A 20,116-nucleotide genomic window follows, 5' to 3' on the forward strand; every position below is an offset into this window, starting at 1 on the left:
CTGAGGCTGGGAACATGTCTGAGCCTGCACAGCTCGGTGTGTCTCACTCTTCCTACATCAGAAACTCCTTTTGGGAAGTTATTTTCTTAAAATTTGGGCTTGTTTTATGTCAGTCAGCACTGAATGAATCTGCACTTGAATACCTGCTCAAGGTATGGGTCCCAGAGTCTCAGGGTAGGTGGGACCAGGGTGTTTGGAAGTGTTCTTAAATGGCAGCTTAGCCCTGGTCATCAGCACTAAGGATTGGTGTGAGTATACGAGCAGAGGAGGCTTTGCACAGCACGTGTGTATGGTTGGTTTTATAATTGTCAATACTCAGTAAAGATCCATTTCTTAAAAGACGTTGGATTCTTTCCAAGCTGGTATTGTGAAAAGGAAGAGGGAATTTCATTTGCTGGCTGCTATACCAAATTAGAGGGTGAGAGGTTGCCGAGTAAAACTTGGAGCTTCTTCAATTCCCTGGGAAAGTGAATTAATTTGATTTGATGTATCTGGTGGTGCTGGATTGAACATCCTTTGTGCAGCACAGTTGGCTGCGAAGGGATTCCTAATTTGGAAGGTTTATTTTTGTGTGCATATTCCAATGATTTCCAAGTAATGTTTGTTTACATTTCCATTTTTGTTGGGAAAGCTGAGTTCTATTAGTCTGCTAGGTGTGATGCTGCACTTAACGGTGGAGTGCCAGATATTGATGGTTTGCATTATGTTTAAAAAACAAAACAAAAAAAGCCCAGCATTTTATTGTTGCTGCAAGTCCTCATCTTTTTTGATCTGGCTTCTAGTGGCAAAAGTCTCTTCAGGGCCCTCTTTAAGGTAGATCTCTTCTGGGGGTCCCCTCTTTCTTGTCTTTATTCTGGGAAGAACTTGCAGCTGTAAGCTGGTTTCATCTGCTGTCATATTTCTGTGGTTTGGTTGATGCTACAGAGCTCTAATCTGTGTTCTGTTGATTGCAGGGAAAAGGTTGAATATTGACTTGTAACAAAATTAAAATTGCCTTAAATTGTTGTTTTTATCCCCCTGGGTTGGCTGTTCGGATGCTCAGTGTTGAATGAACCACCTGTATTGCTCAGAAGTGGGAGTGCTTGACTGCAAGTCTCAAGGCATGTTTGAGCTAGTGATGGGTTTGTAATTGCTTTTGGTCTGACTTCGGGTGCTTCTGCTTTCTAGTAAAGATGTTAGGAATCCTTCCCTCAGGAAACCTCAGATCTGTGGATGGAAGCATGTGTGAACATTTGAGATGGAGTGCTGGAGTGTTGCTCAGATCCTCCAAGTACATTTAGGTGAAACATTGGGGCATAATTTCACATAATCAATCGACCATCACAGGCGATTTGCACACGATGCATTTCCCCCAATGAGTAGCCCCACAGTACCCCTGCTCTTGATATCCAGGCTGTGCTTCTTTTATTTGATGAACACCTGCATTCAGGTTAACAGATTCGACTGCTTTGCTGAGCTCTTCAGGCACATGGCGAGAAGAGCTTGGGGTTGAAAAGCTGCAGCTCAGGTACAAGCAGGTCACCAGGTGTTGTCCAAAGCTCTTCAGCTCCTCCCAGCTTAACGTAGCCAGGTTTTTTGGTTTTTGTGCTTGCTGTATTTAAAAGGCTTACTGGTACAATGTGCAATCATCTTTTATTTGAGCCTCCAAATAGTTATGTTCCCAAGATCTATGGGGTGAGACTGTGTAGGAAGCAGCTGTAAGGATGTGTGAAGCCAGGCTGCCCTGAAGCTTGTCAGCACTACCAGGACACGAGGTGGAATTTGTATCCTTCACTGCATCTGCCCCTGCACCAACCAACCTTTGATCATCTGGCTGTTTCAAAGGCCACTTGCAGTGATTACATCACGGTTCCCTGTGTGTTTGGTCTGGAGGAGAGGGTCTCCAGACCTGGGAGCTAATTTGGGTTTGTGCTGCTCTGAGCACCTGTTGGGGAGGTGATGGGGAGAAGTCATAGAACTTTGCTTCTCTTCTTCCTATATCAGATGGTTGAGGTGGAAAACAAGAAGTCTCTGTTCCTGATGGAGCTCAGTACTTAGCAAGTGTTTGAAGTTTTAATCCACTGGTCTGATTAATGCTTGCAGGTGGTGGCCAGCTGAAGGGAATGCAGTGAGAAGTGTGATGCACCTGGTTTTAAAAGATCATTTGGCTTCTGATGACGTTAAAGAGGAGGAAGGATGGAGGTTTGAACTCTGGTGGTGTTACTCTGAAGCAACAGTTGGACTCTGCAGTCCTTACAGGCACGAAAGACAGCAGAAAACAGATCTAACAACTCTTCTCCAGAACAGCTCAAACATTTGACCTGAGTATTTGAGCAAAAATACTTCAACTATAGCGTTTAACTGCAGAATATATTGCAGTGGAGTTGTGCTGTGCACCTCGGGACAGGACTTTGAAAATGGGGTGATGTGGGATGGAGCTGCAGTCAGCCAGGAGCAGCAGAAGGAGCTGGGTGCAATGTAACGGTCGGCCAGCCGGACTGCTTTACACGCCTGAACTTGTTCTCAGGCAGTTTCTGTAGCTTAATCCCCCTTTGCTTTAGTGCAGACAATTATAGATTGGTGACATGGTTTATGCTGAGGAATTAGCAGTTCCAGAATCTCCTGGTGCAAGCAGAGAGCAGCTTCTGCAGGGACATTCCCAAAATGTTTCAGCCCAGACTGAAAGCTCCTGACTGCCTGCTTCTGGGGGCTCAGCTGCTGGGGATGGGGGCTTAAAACAGAACCTGGCATTGATTCTGTCAGCCAGACTGCTTGCTGCTGCGAGGCGGGGTGCAGTGCTCAGCTGGGAGCAGGGACCGTGATAACGGCCGGCTGGTTGTGTTTGTATCTAAAAGCCTGATAAGGGGAAGTGACTGCTGGTGGGTTGGAGAGCCTGAGAAGGGTGTGCCTCCGCCGTGGCCTAGGTTTCTCCTCCTGCTATCTCTGCACACTGCAGCCTAGCTGCTGATCACAACAGGTTTCTGTGGACTTCCTGGAACATCCCACTTGTATTTTGGAACTGGCTGTTTTCAGCTGAAAGAGTGAAATGTTTTTCTGTGGCTTCGTATAAAGAAAATACATAAGCTCTGAATTAGCTGGCTTTTTCTCCCTTCTAATTTCAGTTCAAAGCTTTCAGCTTCCCTCCTTTTGGGTAATCTGACATCTTAAGTTTCTCAGCCTCATGGTTTAGTGTAGGAGAGATCAAGACTGAAGATAATGGAAATACAAATTTGGCTTTCAGAAGTGGTGTTCATTGAAAGCTAATCATTTCCAGACCTTCAAAATGTCATGGGACTTTTTCCCCCTAAATTGCCATGTGTCATCTCTACCGAAAACCTTTGAAGCCAAGTGCAGGTAAAAGTGCCTTTCCTGGGGTGTGATGGTTCTGTCTCCCCTTCAGCTTTCTCTAATGCTTCAAGGTGCTTCCTGCTGCAGAAGCTCTTTTGGTCAATCCGGTTCCAAAGAAGATATGAAGAGGCAAAAGGAGCGGCCTGAGGATTGCCTCATCGGTTTATGTTTTTAGTCTCTTCCACCTGTACTGTGTAAAGATCCATTATTGAGAGGAAGAAATGATCCATCTGTTGCATCACTTCTCTTGCACGTTTGGTTTTTAACCACAGATGCCTCGGTGGGTATTACGGTGCTGCACTGCATGTTGCATTTAGGCAACGAGAGCAAGAGCTGTAAAGTTTGACGATTCAGTAATGGAAAGAGTACAAAGCCTCCTACACAGAGCCGTATGTTACTGAGATGTCATTGTGCTCCTGTCTCATTTAGCCTCTGTGTCACGTCTTTCTAGGAGATAACCCCTGAGCTGCTTGGGCACGGCAGGCATTCTGCCACATGTGAGTGCTGAGGCCATGCAGCTGCCTGGCTTTGAACTGGGAGCTGCTCAGAGGAAGAGAAATGTAACCTGGAGTTCACTTCATTGCAGCCATCTGCAAACGAATCCGTTTGTCAAAGTGCTTTCTACTCGACTTAATAATGTCCTCAAGTTGCTGTCTGTGTCTGATCTAAGTGCTGCATGCGGTGTGAGATCTGAAGTTGAAGGCTAAATTGGCATTGCACTGGAAAGGTAACCTTTGTTTTTTTCCTGACAGCCCAGGAGAATCAGTGCTGGAAGAACGTTGGCTTTCTATGGCTGGCGAAGGGCGCCAGGAGCCCATAGGAGCAAAGTCTGCATGCAGTGTTTGAGGACGTGTGGCTGTCTTAATCTGACTTGGATTCATCAAAGACTTTAAAAGAAAACTTCTAGATTCCTGCAATACTTACAGTTAGAATTTTAACTATCGAGTCGTTGCTTTCTACTGTAACTGTTACTTTGGAGTAACAGTTACTCCAAACTCCAAAGAATTACTGGTAATTCTTGTGTCAACAAGTGCTTCAGAGCATCAGCCTGCGGTTAACAGGGGTGTTTTCCCATAGCTCGCATCCCTAAGCTGCTGGGTTGAAAATCAAACCCAAATACGATTCCCTGCGTCTGCTCTGCTTTGCTCGAGGCCGATGTGAGTCTCAGTGCCACGGTTTCTTCCTTCTCGTAATGAGGAATCGGATTCAATTAAAAGCAAAAAAATCACTTCCAATTACCCGTACATTGCTCTTCCCTTGCCCAGCCATTCGGCTGTATGGAGAGTGCTCTGGTTTTCGAATTGATTTGGAAGAGTTCCTTTTATTTTTGAATTCTGCGCGGTGACCTAGTTAATTGGGAGTAATTACTGTCTAAATATATTGGTTTAACATAACAAAAGGCTGTCTGGAAGAAACATGGGAAGGGAGAGAATGGCTCGAGATAAACCGCCTCTTCGCAAACACTTAAGAGTTGTTAAGGGACATCTCCAGAGCTATTAGCAGGGAAGGTTTTAACTTCTATTGTAATTTAGCTCCTGAGACCTGAAACCAAACGGCGGAGCAGAAAATGGACTTGAAAAGGAACACTTTCTCCCGTTGTGTGGGAGAAAGCACTGCGCTGGAACACACTTGCTACCTGAGACGTGATGCCTTTGGAGAGGAAGGAGCAGGGCGCTGGAGCTGGGTTTGGTTGATGATAGGAAGCTACAATTTGCTGCCTTCTCCCCCCTCTCAGGACTGAAACAGAGCTTTGCTTTGGTGGTAAGAAGGCTCACGTTGTTGCTGTGTGATTTCTGATTGCAGGAGGCCGAGGTAAAACCCTGCCAGACCTGCTCTGTGAGCATGGCAGAGCCCTGCTGCCCTCCTGGAAGGGCCCAATTGCTTCATGTGGGAGAGCATGACACCTTGGAGGGCTGTGCTGAGAAAGAGACAGAAATATGGCCATCCCTGTAATTAGGATAGATCAGTCATGTAAATTGCACAGGCTGGGCCGGGCATGCTCATCTTACAGCTCCAAAGTAGTTTGGTTTATGATAGTAATTGATATCACATGGCAGGGAGCAAAGGGGGTAAGTGTGGTGCAAGTCACACCTGGGAGTGAAAGCAGGCTGGCATTAATGTGTAAGCAGAAGCTTTCAAATGATAACTCCTTCCTCTTCAGTTTTAACTCCTCATTCCCCTCCCGGGAGGATCTGCAGTTTTATCTGGGGCACGAGGGTAAAGACCTAATAATAACAGCAAATATATATAGGCAAACTTCAGGGAGTCGTGTCTGTGACCTCAAAGTCTCCTTAGCAGCATTTCTTTGTAAAGCCCACGAATACTGTGCTTACAGTAGAAAGACAGCAGTATTCAGTCCTACAAATGATGCTCAGTCTGGAGAATGAGTGAGTAATCAGGCTGAGCATTTTACAGCGGTGACCTCTGGACGTGGCCCTCAAGCAAAGGGCTGCATTCACACTGATACCTGAGTTTTCTTGCTCGGAAAGAGCAGAAACAAAGCCAGCAGTGATAGGTTGCTTTCTTTGCTGGTTGTGTAAGCAGAGAGCATGACTAAAATGTGAGCGCTGACTGTCTGCAGTGCCGTCCGGCCGCTCAGTGGCATCTCTTCGGGCTGCCTGTGCTGAAGAACTTCAGTCAGATTTGCTTTGTCATCCTGACTTTGGCTCTTGCAACTTTCGATTTCTCCTCCGTTTCTGGAAGCTTCCTTTTAGTTCTCCATACAAAGGCCATTGTGTGTTGGAACGCACCCAAGTGTTCACCCCCAACCCAAACCGGCTGCACGCTGATCAGAACAGTGGGAGCGGGGAGGTGGCTTTGTGATGTGTGATCACAGAAGGCTGGCAAATCTGTTTTTTAGCGTGTACTCTTCTTGAGTTAAAAGCTAACTGTATGCTGCGAGGACTGGAGTTGTTTCCCAATGGCAAAGCAAGCAATGAAATATGACACAGGGAGGGGAAGAAAGTTGGCAGGGAGCCGATGTGCACAAATAGCCCACTACCTTTGAAGCATATTTACAGCCAAGCAAACAAAACATGATGCAGGCTGCCTTACAACGGATTACAGCAGCAACCTTCCCCTTGGAACTTTTATTTTCTCTTTCTTAATGTCAAGAAAATGTCATTTCTACTGATTCCAGCACTGCAGCATGCAGTATGGTACGTCTGAGTGGATTAGGAAGAGAAAGAGCTGTATTGCTGGCTGTTAGCCTTCTTACAATACCTTTTGCGTTGGATTGCTGTAATGCAGGAAGAAATCAAAGTGAAAACTGAACTCTAGGCTGTAGTGTTGGCTGGTTGAGTGAACAGGAGTCTCCTGGCACAGCCCTTCTGCGAGTTATGTAAATCTGGTGTGGTGTATCAGCAACAGGCGGCCGGTGATGTAAAACGGAGCATTTGTCTCTATTTATTGGCTAATGTGGCACGCACCCTTCCTGCAGCATTGGACTGAGCTGTCTGTTTAAATATAGCCCTGACACTCCTAAGTAGAAAATGCCTCAGGCTGAATAATGACTGCTGGTCTGAAATGCAGAGTTGTAAATGTGGGAGTCCTACAGCAGGGCGCCTCTGGGTTCCCGTGTGAGCAGCAACCAGTGATGCTTCTCTCCCATGCACTTCTGATTTTACTCCATGTCTCCCTATTACTTTTTTTTTTCCTTGAACACTGTAGGAATTGAACAGGAGGCAGTTTCTTTGCTCACCGTTTCAAGGCTCTTTCCAGCTGGCAGGCAGTCCAGAAAACCCAGTGTTTGCTTTTTCTCAGGGTCATGCTGCAAATGTTTTTCTTGTTTTCGCCTTGGCTTTCTGGCTCTGGTTTAGACACATGACACTCCACCAAACAATACTAACTTGCAGTAAATCACCATTCCCATCTAGTGCAGCTTCTCTTATGTGTCTTTAGTTTTAGGTGGTGATTCCTGGTTCTGGAAGGTTTTCTTGTCTTGCTTAAAAAAAAAAAAAAAAAAAAAAAAAAAAAACCAGAGTAGCTCTGTAATTACAAATAAGAAAGCAATTGCTTTGTCCACTGCTTCTGGAGAGATTTTACTCATCTCCATTCTCACAGCACTTACTCACAACGTGTAAATTAGGGCCACAACCTCCCAGACATGCGTAAACAGAGGAATTACATGCCTTGCCAAAACACTTACATAATGGCACAGTAGTATATCGTGGAATGGCAGCTGAGACTCATGGATCCTCTTCCTGTTTGACTGTTCCTCTTTTCAGATTAATTACTGTTTGAGTTTCAGCTAAACCGTGACCATGAATCAATAGCATTTGTGGCTTTCTGAATGTCTGTAATGCATCACAGACTTGCACTGCTATTTGTTTTTATTCAGGAAGAATGCTTGTCTCAATGGTTTAAGTTCCTTTGAGCCATGACTATCAGAGACACCTAATGATTAATAAATAGTCTTAGAGTGCTCAGCACTCTTATGACCGTATGTTTCAAAAGCAGCAAAGCTTGAGTTATTTTCTGTAGCTGCTGATTCTCTTTAGCCTTCAGAATTATCAAAGTGTGTTCATTCCGTGGTCTTTTGGACCTTTCACACCAAAATAAAACAGAATTTGAGTTGTCTTGAAATTAGCCCAGGAAACAAGGCCAGTAAGGAAGCAGCTCTGTTTACACGTGGTGCACAACACTTAACCTCACTGTCTTTTCAGCTTATTGTCAGGTCTTGAGAGAGAGCTAATGACTCAAAGGCCTTATAGACTCTTAAGTATCAAAGAAAATGAGAATCGGGCTGGAAATGTTGCCCTGAAGTAGTGTCTGTGGAAAGTAAAATGCTGTATGTTGAATTTGGATAGCTTGGAAAATCCAAGTGTGATAATGGTGGAAGCTTTAGGAAAGTGCAAGCAGCAGAGCTGATATAATCTGGATAATATCTATACTTAATTGTCAGAACCCGACCCTCCTGTGCTTAAGATTATAAGCTGCTTTTTGCTTTCTAGGAATCTACAAGCAGCCATTGGAGCCTATTATGATTTTGAGAGTCCAAACATCAACGTACCCTCCATGTCCTTTGTTGAAGATGTCACCATAGGTGAAGGAGAGTCCATCCCTCCTGACACTCAGTTTACAAAAACATGGAGGATACAAAACACAGGTAAGTCTATCTGACTCGAGCAAAACCCATGTAATGTGTATTATGTGATAGGGTGGCAGACCTAATGGAAGAGAGATTGCTTAAGGCAGTAGGTTCACCTGCACCTGCCTTGGAATGAAGCCACGCTGCTGCTGAAGGAGGTCGCCTGCTGCCCTGTCTGCATTCCCTTCCTACGTCAGCACTTCAGGTTTTGTGGCTGGATGTGGAGCTCTTCTTCCTCCTGTCATCACAGAAACAAAAGCTCTAGGAAACTTTTGGAGGAAGAGGCATATAAATAGAAAATGAAGTGCTTCTCTTGTTTTGCTTTTTGTAAGGGAAGTTAAATCTGAAAATAGGTTGAGGATCCTTAAGTAGAATTATGTTCACTTGACAAATGGAGTACACCTTCAAGTCAGTGAAGAGAGAGATCCCTTCAAACCTTGAAGCCTTTCAGCTCTGGCCTATGTACGTTACCACTACGTTTTATTACTCTTTTTCTGCTTGCCTGCCATTTGGTGGTTGGGCTCTCAGTATTAACGTTCTCTGTGGATGCAGTGATACCACAGTCTGAGAAGAGGTAGCTGTGTGGCAGGCACCCTTTTTAATGCACTTTTGGCAGAATGGCTTTTTCATGCTTCAGGAGAATGCAGAGGTGGAGAGAGCAAATTCCTGTATGAAATAAATCAAAGCAGTGGCTGCAATCTGGGAAGTGAGACTGGGCAAAACTGCTTAATCTTTAGGGATGTAGTCAGAGAGATCTGAGGATGCAAAGGGGAATACCTTGTCTTTGACTGTTGCAATGACAGGATGTTGCATGAATGTTTAACCTGTGTGTCTGAATTTAATTGACCTGCTTGCACTTTTGTGAGGAAGAATGATAGCATGACAAGATGTAATACCATGAATCATCACGAGTAACATACAGCTGTGCAAGTGTCTTTACTTGAAAATGACTGCAGTACTCAGTGCTGTATGGATTTGTGCCAAATACTGAAGTGTAACAAAGACTAAAACCCTATTAAAAATCTAAGAATTTAATCAGGATATTGGAGGTGAGAAGTGTGCATGTGAGAACACTGATTTATAAGCATCATATTCTAAAAGAAGGATTTAGTTTCAATTTTTTTCTGCCTTTTTTTTGATTTAGTGAAATAGAAGGGTAGCTTGACAGAGACAAGAACTTGCTTGAACTCTTGTAATGTGCAAAATTGACTGGAAAAGTTTTATAACTGTCTCAAGTCTTAAAATGTAGTAAGATCTTGTTTCTCCACTGTTAGTATCTTAAATTGTGTGAGTTATGACTGCACCCCCTACATAGCTCCTTTCAGTCTCCTCCTTCTCTTGTTCTTCTGATGTATTCTTTCCTGAATGCAAATTCAGCCTTAATTTAACATCCTTGTTCAAGCTGTTTTTCACTGTTTGTGATGTGTTTGACCTTCTGAAATCCATGGGCCCGCTGAAACGGGGAAAAGAAGTTCATCTTGACTCACGAGCTCCTGGCGAGGCCAAAATTTGTTTTGGCTTCTGTGTGGGTTAAAGCCCAACTTGTTAAAAGTACATCTGTGCTCGAATACTGGTGCTGGAGGCCAAATCTTGTTAGAACCATGCTGTTGAGGCATGTTTTAGTTAAATGCACCTCCACATACTGTGTTGTGACTACAGTTTAAAGCAGAACCAGGGCATATTAAAACCATTTTGAGGTTAAACTAAGATATAATATCAAAAGACTACGGTGTTTCTAGATAATATCTGCTTGTTAGGCAGATAACTGAAGTAAAGCCAAGGTTTTTAACAGCTCTACAGGAGCCCTTGATTAAATGATTTCAGTCCTAGAACAAGAAATACCTGAGGCATGTGTCACCCCAGCACTTGGTGTCTGACGAGTATGACAAGCACAGCTCTGGGAGACTCTCAGTTTTAGGCACGATAGCAATAAGCCAGGTTCAGTCAGGTTTTTGTGTTATTAAAAGCTAATATCCTGTTCAGATATCTTCCAGGATAGTGCTTGGCTTGTCTGCTCAAAGACAAAGACGTATAATAGAAGCAGTGCTAAAAGACCAGCAGAATTTAAAAGTTGTATTTCTTTTTCCCACTCTGCCCCCAGCTGCTGCTGGCTCTGCGTGCAGGACAGTTACTGCAATTCATCATCTCCTGACAGATGAGTGTACTGAAATAGAATGACATAATCATCTTCATCAGTGACCTGGATGGAGGGTCAGAGTCCACCCTCAGCAAGTTTGCTGATGATACAGAGCTGGGAGGAGTGGCTGGCACAGTGGAAGGCTGTGCTGCCATTCAGTGAGACTGGATGGACTGGAGAGCTGGGCAGAGAGCAACCTGATGAGGTTCCACAAAAACAAGTGTAAGGTCTTGCACCTGGGGATCGGTACAGGGACTGGGGACAGCCCTGCTGGGGTGGAGCAGTGAGCCCACAGTGTGCTCTTGTGGTCAAGAAGGCCAATGATATCCTGGGCTGCATTGTACAGAGTATGGCTAGCAGGTCAAAGGAGGTGATCCTCCCCCTCTGCTGTGCCCTGGTGAGGTCACATCTGGAGTGCTGTGTCTAGTTCTGGGCTCCCCAGTTCTAAAAAAGGTAAGAGATCTCCTAGAAAGAGCCCAGAGGAGGGTGACAAAGATGTTCAAAGGGTATGGAGCATCTCCTGTGTGACGAAGGGCTGGGATCCCTGTTCCTTCTGGAGGAGAGAAGGCTGAGGGGGGATCTCATCACTATTTCTAAACATCTAAAATGCAGGAGTCACGTTGATGGGTGTGGACTCTCTTTAGTGGTGAGCAGCAGTAGAACAAGGGGCATCGAGCTGAAGTTCCATACTGATGCAAGGAAAAACTTCTGTGCTCTCAGAGTGACGGAGTGCTGGAACAGATTGTCCAGAGAGGTTGAGGAGTCTCCTGTATGACCTGCTGTAGTGAACCTGCTATAGCAGGGAGCTTGGACTCGATCTCTAGAGGCCCTTTCCAGCTCCTACAATTCTATGATTGATTCTTTTTATGGGGTTTATTAATTGCAGCATTCTAGGCATCTTTGATCCTTAACTGATAAAAGCCACACTGTTTAAACTAAACCCTATTGCTGGGCTGCTAACCTTGTCAGAGGGGACTTCATACTTGACACCCCCATGCCTTAGTCTGAGATCAGCTAATCACTCAGCTTTTCTCTTTCAATTACCTCCCTATCTCTGCAGTGTTTCCAATTGTAGCAGTGTGGTTTCCACTTTGAATATCCAATTTTATTAGCTCACATCTTTATTTCCTTGCTAGATGGAGAGTTCCATAAATAAGGATTCTACCAAAAAGCTATTCCTTGCCATGTTTTCACTGAAGCATCCACAGGGATTAAATTAGCAGACAAACTGTTTTGCATCCTTTGCAGGATGCTCTTGGAGGTAACCTGAGGTCAGATCAGCATCCACCACTCTGGCCTCAGAATAGACTTTGAGTGGTTCCAAGCTTCTTGGTGGTTCCTTCAATTAACTGTTTCCTACAACCTTAGCCAAGCAGAAGGTGTTCTCAAAGTCTTTGGCCTGCCACAAATTGGAGAAGAAGCAAAAGAAAATTCTGCTAAGCTTTGTTTGTTTGTTTGTTTGCCTCGGTACTTGTTATCTTTGGAGGAAATGGCCGTGTTTGCATGCAGTAACTGCTTTCTGAATCTTTCCAGATTGCCAGGTCGCACTGTCACTCCCAGTATCTCCAGTCTAAACACTGTTCTCCATAAATAAATCATATGCTCGCAATCATTTCCACCATTTTGCAGGGCTGAGAGAAGAGTTGGTGCAAGAAGGGGTGCAAATCCTTTTAAAAAACAGTACTAGCTCTTCAATTGTAATTCAGAGTATGAGTTTCTCTCGAGACTAACAGGCTGAAAAAGGAGTGAATGCCTGAAAGAAAATGTTTCCAGCACTTTGAGATAATAACATACATTTTGATGTTGAAAACCTCAGGAGCTACATGTAGGGAGGCAGAAATGAGGAAAAGAAAAATGTCTCACCTCTTTGTCTGTAGTATGAAGTGAACGTCAGTTATGTTGATTCTTTTTTTTCTATTGCAGCTGTTGCACTGTGACTCTGAGGATTTTCCTGCATAAAGAAGAGCTGAGATTATTTCAATAGAAATGTGATTTTGCCTGAAAAAACTGTATTCTTCTGTATCCACTGCTGGCTGTGATAATTATATCTCACACACACACACACACACACACACACACACACACACACACACACACACACACACACATATCTTGGTATTCCTTTAACTGTTCAACAATTGCTCAACTGTTTTAATAAGTGTTTCACCCAATCTCATAAAAATGGACACAACACCTTTTCCTGGTGCACTGTTGCTAATTTCTTTTTTTCCTCTGCTTAATCCCAGGGACAGAGGTATGGCCTCCAGGAGTTTGTCTGAAGTACGTTGGGGGAGACCAGTTTGGCCATGTAAACATGGTAATGGTCAGGTCCCTGGAGCCCCAGGAGATTGCAGATGTCAGCGTTCAGATGTGCAGCCCCAGCACAGCAGGAATGTATCAGGGACAGTGGCGAATGTGCACTGCCACAGGACTGTATTACGGAGGTGAGTGATGCCTTTGCTGGCACTTCTTCATGATATTCCCATCATAAACAGAAAGGGTGCTCCTGTTCCCCTGCAGACACTTCCCTGATAACAGTGATAATCTACCCATAATCTTTGTGTGATTTATTGGAATTGCTGTTGGCATGACACTGTGCTGTGCAAAGATAACCAAACTAACAGTTGTGGACCGACCTTGGTTTCCATATTGAAAATGTTGTGCTCTGCTGGTCTGGTGGGCAGTGCTCACTGCAGTTAGATCTGAAAGACAGAATGCTTGCCTTCAGTAGTGAGCTTTGACTAAAAGCAGAAAGGTAGAGAGATCTGCCAGCTCTGAGACTAAATATAGAAAGCAGAGAAAGCATCAAGTGAGCTGCCTGTTGTCTTGGTCAGCACAGAGCTGTTTTCTAAACATTGGAACAAAGCTCTTAAAAACAAAGGAGCTGGTAGAGTTCTCCTTGAGGCTCTTACCCTGTCAGAATTCTTTCAAGTTTTTCAGTGCTGATCATTACAAACTACATACAAACATAACATCTAAATGGTGTAAACCCAATCTGACAAGTTTAGGAAAAGTTTTAATAGATAAACTTGGTAAACATCTACTGTAAACTGGTTTTCTGTGTTTAAAAATCACTTTTGGATAATTTTGTACAATGCCTTGGGCTGAGCCACTAGCATCTTCATTCATTTAGAGTCTTGTAGTCATTTTTAGCCAGCTGTAGTTTATACAGAGAACAGCTTTGTGTCTGTTTTGGCAGTTGGGAGTGTCCCAAGTACACGGGTTTTGAGTGAGAGATGTTAGCACTGCGAGTCAAAAATAACTCTTTGCTCCATTTCTTTGGCAGAATTGTCAGCAGGAGCAAGGCTCTGCTGTGTTGCAAGTGGATGTAACTTGTCCTTGAAGTGTTTGCATAAATTAGGTTGGAAGCTAGAAAGGCCTGTTCAACTTGCATTGCCTGCCACCAGCCTGTGTGTTTATTAATCCAAGGCTTTCCTACATGCCAACAAACAAACAGCTTAAGATCTCACTAAATTTCCCCAAATTGCACACTTTGTAAGAAAACCACCTGCTAATTAAAATCTTATTGGCAAGAAAGCTTAGAGCTGCCTTTGCTTAATGCTTATTTCCTGAGCTCAGGTCCAGCAGGAAGGTGAGACCCTGGGCTGCTGTGCCTGCTGGCTGGGTTTTGGTCAGGCCTGCACCAGGGAGAGCCAGAAGTGCAGTGTGGGATTTGGGTGCTGGCAGCGTGCTGTGCTCCTTGAGCAGCTGGGCTTGTGTAGGGTGGTATCTCACTGTCATTAATTGGGTTACAAAATGCAAGCTAACGAGCTGCCTTGCACGTGGTGAGTGACTGGGAGGGGTGTTTCAGTGCATGAAAGCAGTTTGTGAAGGCGGTGGTGGTAAAACTGCACAGAGGTAACTGCTGTCTCCCTCCCCACACCATTGGTGACAGCACAGAAGACCCCCTTGTAGGCTGGCACTGTGGGAAAGCTGGAGCCTGAATGACGTGTCACTTGAGGTCCTGGTATTAGATCAGCTGAGATTAGGTATTGCTGTTGTTAATTTTGTAGCTCCGTGCAGCAAAACAGAACTGGAGCACATTTAATGGAGAGATGGGGGAAAAAAAAAAAAAAGCAGTAGAATTGAATTTGGATATGTACCAAGAAATGGGTTTATGTGAATATGCCATAGTGTTTGCATGGAGTACAAATGAATTGGTAGGTAGAAAAACAATCTTATCTGTGTACAAAAGGCACACATTATGTAAGACCTTGTGTATATTCTTATGCTAACCAGTAGTTTGCAAACTTGTGTAACAGTTTACCAGTCTAGATAGGTGTCCACCTGCTGGAGACATCTTGGAACTAGAATAGAGATAAATTAATGTGAGCTGCAATAAATCTAGTTATTTTCCAAACAACCCTTCTTGGTGTGTATGGTTTTTAAGAGCCAAACCTTCTAATGCTGAAAAAAAAAAAAAAAAAATAAATTTTCTTTACCATCAGAGCAGGTTGGCAGTGATTCTGTCTGGTTCTTGTTTCAGTCCTGCTGTGTAATCTTGATTAAAGTCACTTGCAGTTTTCTTTTTTCAGTGCATCCTGTTGGTAAAGTGAAGTATGGAGTTCCAGGCTGTCATGTCACCTTGTTTTTTTGTATGACCTACCTGGTTCCTTTAAGTTCAGTAAAACTGCCTTGGGTTTCTTGAAAGTTACGACTTGATTAGTGCCTAACCACTACTTCTGATGCTCCATGAAATGTGTTAAAAGCGATCCATCTTTTTTCCTACTATATAGAGTGAATTCATGTCCTGTTTGTTTTTTTTCCTTCTCTCCCCATCTCCATAATCTCCATCCAGAATGACCCAAGTGTCTTTCCTTTTCCTCAGATGTCATCTGGGTGATCCTCAGTGTGGAAGTTGGAGGACTTCTAGGAGTAACACAGCAGCTGTCATCCTTTGAAACGGAGTTCAACACACAACCGCACCGCAAGGTAGAAGGAAACTTTAACCCATTCGCCTCTCCACAGAAGAACAGGCAACCAGATGAAAACAACCTAAAAGACCCTGGGGGTTCTGAGCTAGGCACAATCAGCAAAAACACGTGGGGGCCTGCTCCTGACCAAATTGAACAAGATCAGAATGGACTGTCACAAAACTCTGTAAATCTCTCCCCCAGCAGTCACTCGAACAACTTGTCGGTAGTGACATACAGTAAGGTAGGTGCCCTGGGAGAACAGGAGAATGGGTAGGTGATGAGACTGTGATGTATGTAATAGTTCTTCATTACAAACTGCAAAGCCCTTCCCTTCTGCTTCTGCCAGACCTGCTAAGGAAGGTTTTGAATTTGACTGTCCGACTCTGCCAACTCCTCATGTTATATTAAAATACTTTTGCCTCTAATAGACTCTACCAGATCCACCTTTTCTTTTTGTTTTTGCTTCGAGTCCTTCTTAAAGTTTATATAATCTTGTCTGGGTGCTGTAACTATCAGTGGCTGGAGCCTATTCCAGCTGCATGTGCAAATAAGTCAAAATATCTCTCAAGATGTGTTCCTGAGTTTTACATAATTAAAAAGAGAAAAAATAACCACACCTCCAAAACTTGATATTAACCAGATGACTTGTTGCTTTTTTTTTTTAACTGGTGTGGAGAGACTGCAGAGCTCAGTGTTTTGATCCCAGAAGCTATCTGTCAGGAACAGTCAGAGGACTATTATTGTGTCCTTGTCTTGTTTATAATTGTAGGTGACTTTTAAATTATCTTTACTTTAAACCTCTCTCAAAAGCTTGCTTGGTGGATGCTATAAGAGTCTGAGTGATATTTTGACTTTTTATTTGCTTGTGTGTGAAAAATGAATTGCAGGATTATTTACAATTCAGAATCCACCTGTTAATGCAGCCAGTATGTGTAGGTGTGTACTGTCTTATGTCAAACTAGTTTGATTTTTAAAATCCTTCAAAAATGCTTTACTGTACTTTAAGCAGGCTGTGTAGGACAATAACACTTGGTTGCTGAATGACTTAATAAAGCCCTAATGTTAGTTCACCTACAGCACTTTAGTTCCTAACTGGATGAACTCCCTGTCCTCTACCAGTGGATCATATTTTAGTGTCCTACTTTGCACCAGGGCTATGCATTTTTTTAACTGATGGCATGCATGAGAATAACTATCTGACAGGCTACAAATCCTCCTTTTTGTCTTTTGCACCTCGAAGATCAATTTTTAATAAGCTCTGTTGGCTTCTGCTTCAGGATTTTCACTCACTAGAGCTGAAATGGATGGCTTTGAAAATAAGTAAAAATAAAGTCTTTCATCTATCAGCTCAAATAGAACCTGGGTTAACAGCGACTGAAGGTCACTGCTGTTGAAGAGTTGCTGGATGGCAGTGAAAACTTTCACAGCAGGGTTTGCTGGATGGATGGACTGTTGTCTGTCTTAGCAGAGGCATCCATGAGTTTCTTTGCATAAACTTCACCTCAGGAGCCTTGGGTGGAGGGTGCTGCCCTGCTGTTGTTTGTTGTACATTTCCCAGCAAAGTTTGGTGGGGAGGGGGATGGAAATATGAGTTAAGTTACAGCTTTGAAATGCTGGAATTGCCTAAACCTTTCACAACTTAAATATGAGGTTAGATTTAGATGGGTGAACTCCCTTCTGTTTTGGTGTCAGCTTTAGACTGGAGGTAACTTTTTTTTAAAATCTTTTTCCCCCCTTGCCTGTATTTTCAGTGCAGCACTTGGCAATTGCTTTGTAGTTGATTTGCACTTGCAGGTGGATAGATGTGGAACTGCTAAGAGATGCACTTCAGAGAAAGCTCCTGCACAGAAATCCTGGAAATGGGGTTTTGGCAGTAATGTGGCCTTTGATTATTATTATTTTTTTCACTAGGTCTCTCCCTATGGAAAATTCCTTGCCCTTCCTACTGAAATTAAGGTGACGTGAGTGCCAGGAGGCTGGGTGTATCAACAGGCTCTCTTGGCTGAGGAATAGTAGAATATTTTGGCTTTTCTAAGGAAGAATACAGGAGTAAGAAACGTGCCTATTTGAGGTGCAGAGGACGTAGCATATGCCAGTTATACTGCAGAGAAGAAAAGCCAGGGAAGAGACTGAGGCTCTACAAAGATGCTCTCGCTAAATTTAAGAGAACTGGTCTAGCTAGTAACCCAAAGTTCATGAACATTACTCTTATGGGATGAGTCATTGTAACCTAACCCCAGACGTAGGGTAGGTGGCCTTCCTTCTCTTCTTGTTCCTCCTTTTATTCACAGCATGTGGGTGGTTTTGGGGTAGATCTGAGGTAAGTCTTGTTTCTTGCTTTCTTTTAGAAGGGACGACTTCTGGAAAGAGGATGGGCTGTGTAAGAGGTTCATTGATCTATTTTTTTTTAATTGAGGTCTTTGTCTCTCGCAGTGTTTTCTGTTTGTGACGTAATACAAGTTAGCTTTTGTTTTGGAAGTAATTATTAAGGGTAGGTGTGAAGATGAGTCTTGTTCCAGACATGCCCTTTCTGTCCAAGGCAAGAAGCATTATGCCACAGATTTCATACTCACCTTGGTACAGTACCTGTGGTACAACACTGCCTGGAGTGAACAGATCTCAGTAGCTTTGGCATCCTAGGTATTTGGTCTCATCTTAGACTGTCAGCTGAACACATTTGCCTTCCCTGGTTTAGGTTTTGCACTGCTGTGTGCCTCCTTTCTTCCAGAAAGATTTGAAGCTTTCAGGAAGATTTTTTTTTTTCCCTAATGTAATGTAATGTGTGAGCAGCTGAGGCTCACCTTAAGTGGATAAGGGCTTGTTGAGGTGATGTTAGAAGTATTAAGCCACCTGATCAGCAGGAGGTGTGCAGCTATCTCTGGGAAAAAGCTCTGTCTCATAGCCTGCTTCAGCTGGCCCACTTCCCTCTCCTCCCTAGAGCCTGGACCTGGACTGCTGATTGAATGGGAGAAGGAGAACTATGACATTTAGAGCCATTGTCTTGTGACAGAGTAATGATGTGAGAGGCTTGATTTCAAGATCTGGAAACAAAGGTTACCGTGGGTTGGCTGTCTAGATGCTTGGATATAGGATACCTGAATCTTACTTAACTTGGGCAGAACCTCTAATATTTTTATTTCCTTTCACACCCCCAGATAGTGGATTGAATTCCTAGTCATGTTTAGCACACCATCTGGTGAGATACAGTAAAGGGGGAGGTTTAAGGTTCAGTTAAGGCCTTGTCTTGTATTTAAAAGGGTTATAAGCCCTTAATATTTCTCAGATTGGTGTGGAGGTTTCCCCTCTGCAGAGAGACTGTGAAGGATCCCAGCCACACAGCTGCATGAGAGCATGAAATCCTGGAGATGAAACGAGCTGTTTCTGGTGGCTGCAGTTGTAAAACATGCTAGAAGTTGCCAGACCTTGTCTGCATTAGTTCTCGCTCTGGTGCAGCTGAGCAGGTGTGACTTGTCCTCTAAAATTCCCCAGTGGAGCCAGGATCTCTGTGATGCTGATGTGCCATCTGCTGCTGAATGAGACTGGTGTATGAATGTTCCACACATGGAAACATTCAGAGAGCTTTTCTCCAGCAGCACAAAGCACGTGGTGCAGATGCTGTGCTCAGTGAAACAAACTTTCCTGGGGAGATAAAAGACTGTTCTGTAAGCAGATAAGATGAAACCTGTGACACAGTTGAAAGAAACTGAGTGTGGTCTTTATTCCTGCTGTACTATATGCCTTCCCTGGGTCCATCTTGCTCACCTTCTGAAATGATCTGCTGGAAGGTAGATCAGGGTCTGTGTTCAGGGCATTGCTTGAAGCATGTTGTTATCTCTATTCCCAGTGGAGTTTTTTGCATGTTCTTAGAATCAGACGTGCTTTAAGTGCAGGATAGGATGCTTATCTCAGGGTAGGGATGAGCTGTATTAGAATCCAGATATACCCATGCATGGGTATTTTATTCTCCTCTTTGGCATCGCTTTCTCTCTGTATTCTCAAGAGAGATGAGGCGAATATAGTTTCCTTCTATTTACTTGCTCCTGTCTCATAGCAACACTGTGGAGGTCACTGCTGCTCTCTTGTGACAGTCTTTTACATTAAAAGCACAAGATGCAGTCTTCTAGAGCCTGGGGAATTAGAGTTAAATTCCTAAACGAAGAAAAGAAATGTACAGATTGAATGTCTAAACGAAGATTTGAAGTGGATAGCCATATACTGACACTCATATTGTATTTGTCACTTACATGAAAAAAGTATATAAATCCGTTGCTGAGTTTAGTTGCCTGCCCATGTGAATTGAGGTATTGCTGCTTTCTTTGTAGTGCAGAAAACTGCACGTGGAAGTTCAGACCTGCAACGATTCGCCCATACAAAACAAGTTGCATTGTCACTGCCGTTGCAAAAGGCATTCTACAAGTTGTCTGATGCTAATCTGTTCTGTTCATTGCTCATGCTGTTCTTAAAAGGTGATGTAATACAAGCATATTTGGAGTTCAGAGTGCCACCTTATTTCCCTTGCTGTATTTATGCTCCCCATCATCATCATTCTGTGTGCAGCTGAACTCTGATCTGTGCTAAATTGCAGTTTTATATAGCTAGGGGAAACCAAACCTCGCTCTGCCCTGAGAGCCTTCTCACTGACTTCCC

General features: G+C 43.6%; 1 protein-coding gene across 2 annotated transcripts in view; it reads left to right on the top strand.

Annotated features, from left to right (window-relative positions):
* The window catches only part of ILRUN (inflammation and lipid regulator with UBA-like and NBR1-like domains), a 31,622-nt gene that overhangs the window by 3,575 nt on the left and 7,931 nt on the right, over positions 1–20,116 (top strand). Inside the window, exons 1-4 of one of the 2 annotated variants that reach the window (XM_085210156.1) lie at positions 109–152; positions 8,280–8,434; positions 12,800–12,997; positions 15,382–15,710. In XM_085210156.1, coding sequence (XP_085066282.1) covers positions 124–152; positions 8,280–8,434; positions 12,800–12,997; positions 15,382–15,710 — 711 coding nt within the window. In that variant the 5' untranslated portion in view covers positions 109–123. Of the gene's footprint in view, positions 1–108; positions 153–8,279; positions 8,435–12,799; positions 12,998–15,381; positions 15,711–20,116 lie in introns of those variants that run through there. The other variant, XM_085210155.1, reaches the window with a different exon arrangement.

The sequence above is a fragment of the Meleagris gallopavo genome, chromosome 28 (genome assembly GCF_905368555.1).
Source record: "Meleagris gallopavo chromosome 28, MGAL_WU_HG_1.1, whole genome shotgun sequence".
Lineage (NCBI taxonomy): Eukaryota > Metazoa > Chordata > Aves > Galliformes > Phasianidae > Meleagris > Meleagris gallopavo.